This window comes from Priapulus caudatus, unplaced genomic scaffold (assembly GCF_000485595.1).
Source record: "Priapulus caudatus unplaced genomic scaffold, Priapulus_caudatus-5.0.1 Scaffold71, whole genome shotgun sequence".
In the NCBI taxonomy this organism is placed as follows: domain Eukaryota; kingdom Metazoa; phylum Priapulida; class Priapulimorpha; order Priapulimorphida; family Priapulidae; genus Priapulus; species Priapulus caudatus.
The window spans coordinates 203,238-205,526 of NW_014577132.1; the positions used below are offsets into that span (position 1 = coordinate 203,238).

Sequence of the window (2,289 nt, forward strand, 5' to 3'; positions counted from 1 at the left end):
ATACCGAGTCCTTTTCGCGACCCCCCCCCCAAACGCCCCGACTATCAAGATCGTACATCGCAGTTAAGATTTGTGCCGTAACTGTTGACACACAGACGGACGCACGGACGGACGGACATTCATGCAATTTTACAAGCTGCATCTGAGCTAAAAAAGCAATCTGATGGATTCTGCCTATATATATATTTTCAAGCTTGAAGTAGTTTATTCCATTTAAAGTAAGACAAATCTTTGCTACGTAATGCCACAATCACAATCTAGTATGTAGTCACAAATCAGGGGGGTCCTGAGACTCTAGAACCCCTCAGATATGGTTATAGTATACATGCAGTTTCTTTGACCTCATACTTTTTATAGCTACTCCTAAATCATGATATACAAATGTGTACACATAGTGTGTCAAATTAACTGATTACTTTCATGACTAGTTTGCCTTCATGACTAATCCGTGACTTCACCTGCCTGCTTGACTCTTGAAATTCTTATAGGCAATGCTTCTATGGTCACAAGAAATGGCTAAGAAATTACTGAAGCTGAATATGTAAATTTGTTTTTATTCTGTACATATCTTCTTTATTTGTAGTACAATCTATGAAATTGTCGTGGACACACCTTGTCATGCTGGTTTTTTCTTATTAGCTGCATGAGCTTAGTCACTTGCAAAGTGACCAACCTCGACTCGCCCAAAGATAACTTCATCATCTTCCTCGACTGACCAAGCAGAGTCCTTGCACAGTTTGCGTTGGGCAGATGACAATGGAGCTGCATGCAAATCAAAAACATATAACCGAGTGAAAAACTAATGCGAATACAATACCAAATTAACTACTCATGTGGCAGGCCTTTTGCTGTACCATCATCATAGATACATTAATAGGGTTAAAGGCTTAGCCTTAGGTCAAAGTGCCAAAGAGTGAGCAAAACCTTAATGATAGTGACCAAAACCTTAGTGATTTAAAAAACGCTAGAGTAAAATTCCGCATTATGAAAGTAATGTGTTCCAGAAAAATGTCCATAAGGAGAAAGCTCTCAACGACAACATTCCAGGAGACTTGGTTTTGGTAGAAATTTGATATAGTCTATTGGACTTTGAAATTGATCGAAGACTAATCTTTATGAAGTTATGAGGTTATAATTTACATTATGTATACATGGTTACTAATCTTTTTAATAATTTTCGAATTAAGGCATACTACTTACTAGGTTATGTAATACTAATAGTAATAGTACTAATACTAATAGTAATACTATTACTAATACTAATAGTATCAGGAGTAAGATAATCTATAACCTATATTATCTTACTCCTGATAGTATAGTACTCAGGCCCTACTTTGAATTTGAATTGAATTGAATTGGCTACGGGCGGCTGTAGTACTAATACATATTCTGTACAAGCGAATTTCCGTAACCCAAGTTTCCAGTACTGTATTAGTATTACTATAACTATAACCAAGAGTAGATAATAAAACCATATGGTTTTATTATCTACTCTTGCTATAACTATATAAGATGAGAGGGGCCTAGTCACACATCATGTCACGTGTTAGTCCGAGATTCCTCTGACCAATGCCCACACCGACGATTTTTGGTGGTTTTGGTGTGGGTGTGATTCCTCTAACCCACACCAAAACCACCAAAATCGTCGGTGTGGGCATTGGTCAGAGGAATCTCGGACTAGTCACATGTAAGCAGAACCATGATACGTACGAACTTCACGCCGCGGCTGATGATTCCCGTGCAAATGAAAAATCACATGTACAACAACGTAATCTTGTCTATGGTTACTATGCCTATGTATGCTAACACCGTAACTAGGGTAACAGGATACCATAGCTCTACTACCGTGCTACTACTAGCACCAGCGGTAACTGGGTAAATGTCCGCCATTTGTTTACAATCATCAAAACGACGTAACTATGCAGCTGACGTGAGGCGGGCGATGGTGCTCTGGGACGGATTGTTCGGTTGGGCGGCACATGGCCGGAATTAGCCGGAATGGTCCACTGGCGCCATCTTCGGGTTTTTCGAGTCATTTCGACCAATGAGTATGGTACTGACGAACTTGACGGCGCGAAAGCGCGAGCGCGCGCGTTATTTCGTAGAGAAGTGTCCAGTGATCAACGACGACATTCGTTATTGACTTGAAGTTGAGATAGGTAAGCACGAACTATCGATGAAATGTTTTAATCTGTGTTACCGATTGATGTGTCGTGAATGTGTAGGGCCTATACACTAACGATGCCGATTGCCGTCTAAATGCATTCACCCGTGCAGAACTGCTATGTA

The 2,289-nt window shown here is 40.1% G+C and overlaps 2 protein-coding genes across 6 annotated transcripts in view; one reads left to right on the plus strand and one right to left on the minus strand.

The window, feature by feature from the left end:
• Nucleotides 1-1,951, minus strand: part of LOC106821414 (ankyrin repeat and EF-hand domain-containing protein 1-like) — a 9,357-nt gene extending 7,406 nt beyond the window's left edge. The window contains exons 1-2 of one of the 4 annotated variants that reach the window (XM_014826199.1): nt 1,899-1,951; nt 613-762 (exon numbers count right to left, since the gene is read on the minus strand). In XM_014826199.1, coding sequence (XP_014681685.1) covers nt 613-762; nt 1,899-1,904 — 156 coding nt within the window. In that variant the 5' untranslated portion in view covers nt 1,905-1,951. Of the gene's footprint in view, nt 1-612; nt 763-1,710 lie in introns of all 4 variants that reach the window. The other 3 variants (XM_014826200.1, XM_014826198.1, XM_014826201.1) reach the window with 3 other exon arrangements.
• Nucleotides 1,952-2,086: 135 nt separating this feature from the next.
• The window catches only part of LOC106821412, a 14,006-nt gene continuing 13,803 nt past the window's right edge, over nt 2,087-2,289 (plus strand). For both annotated transcript variants that reach the window (XM_014826196.1, XM_014826197.1), the window contains exon 1: nt 2,087-2,159. The gene's annotated coding sequence lies outside the window, so the exon portion shown is untranslated. The remainder of the gene's footprint in view (nt 2,160-2,289) is intronic.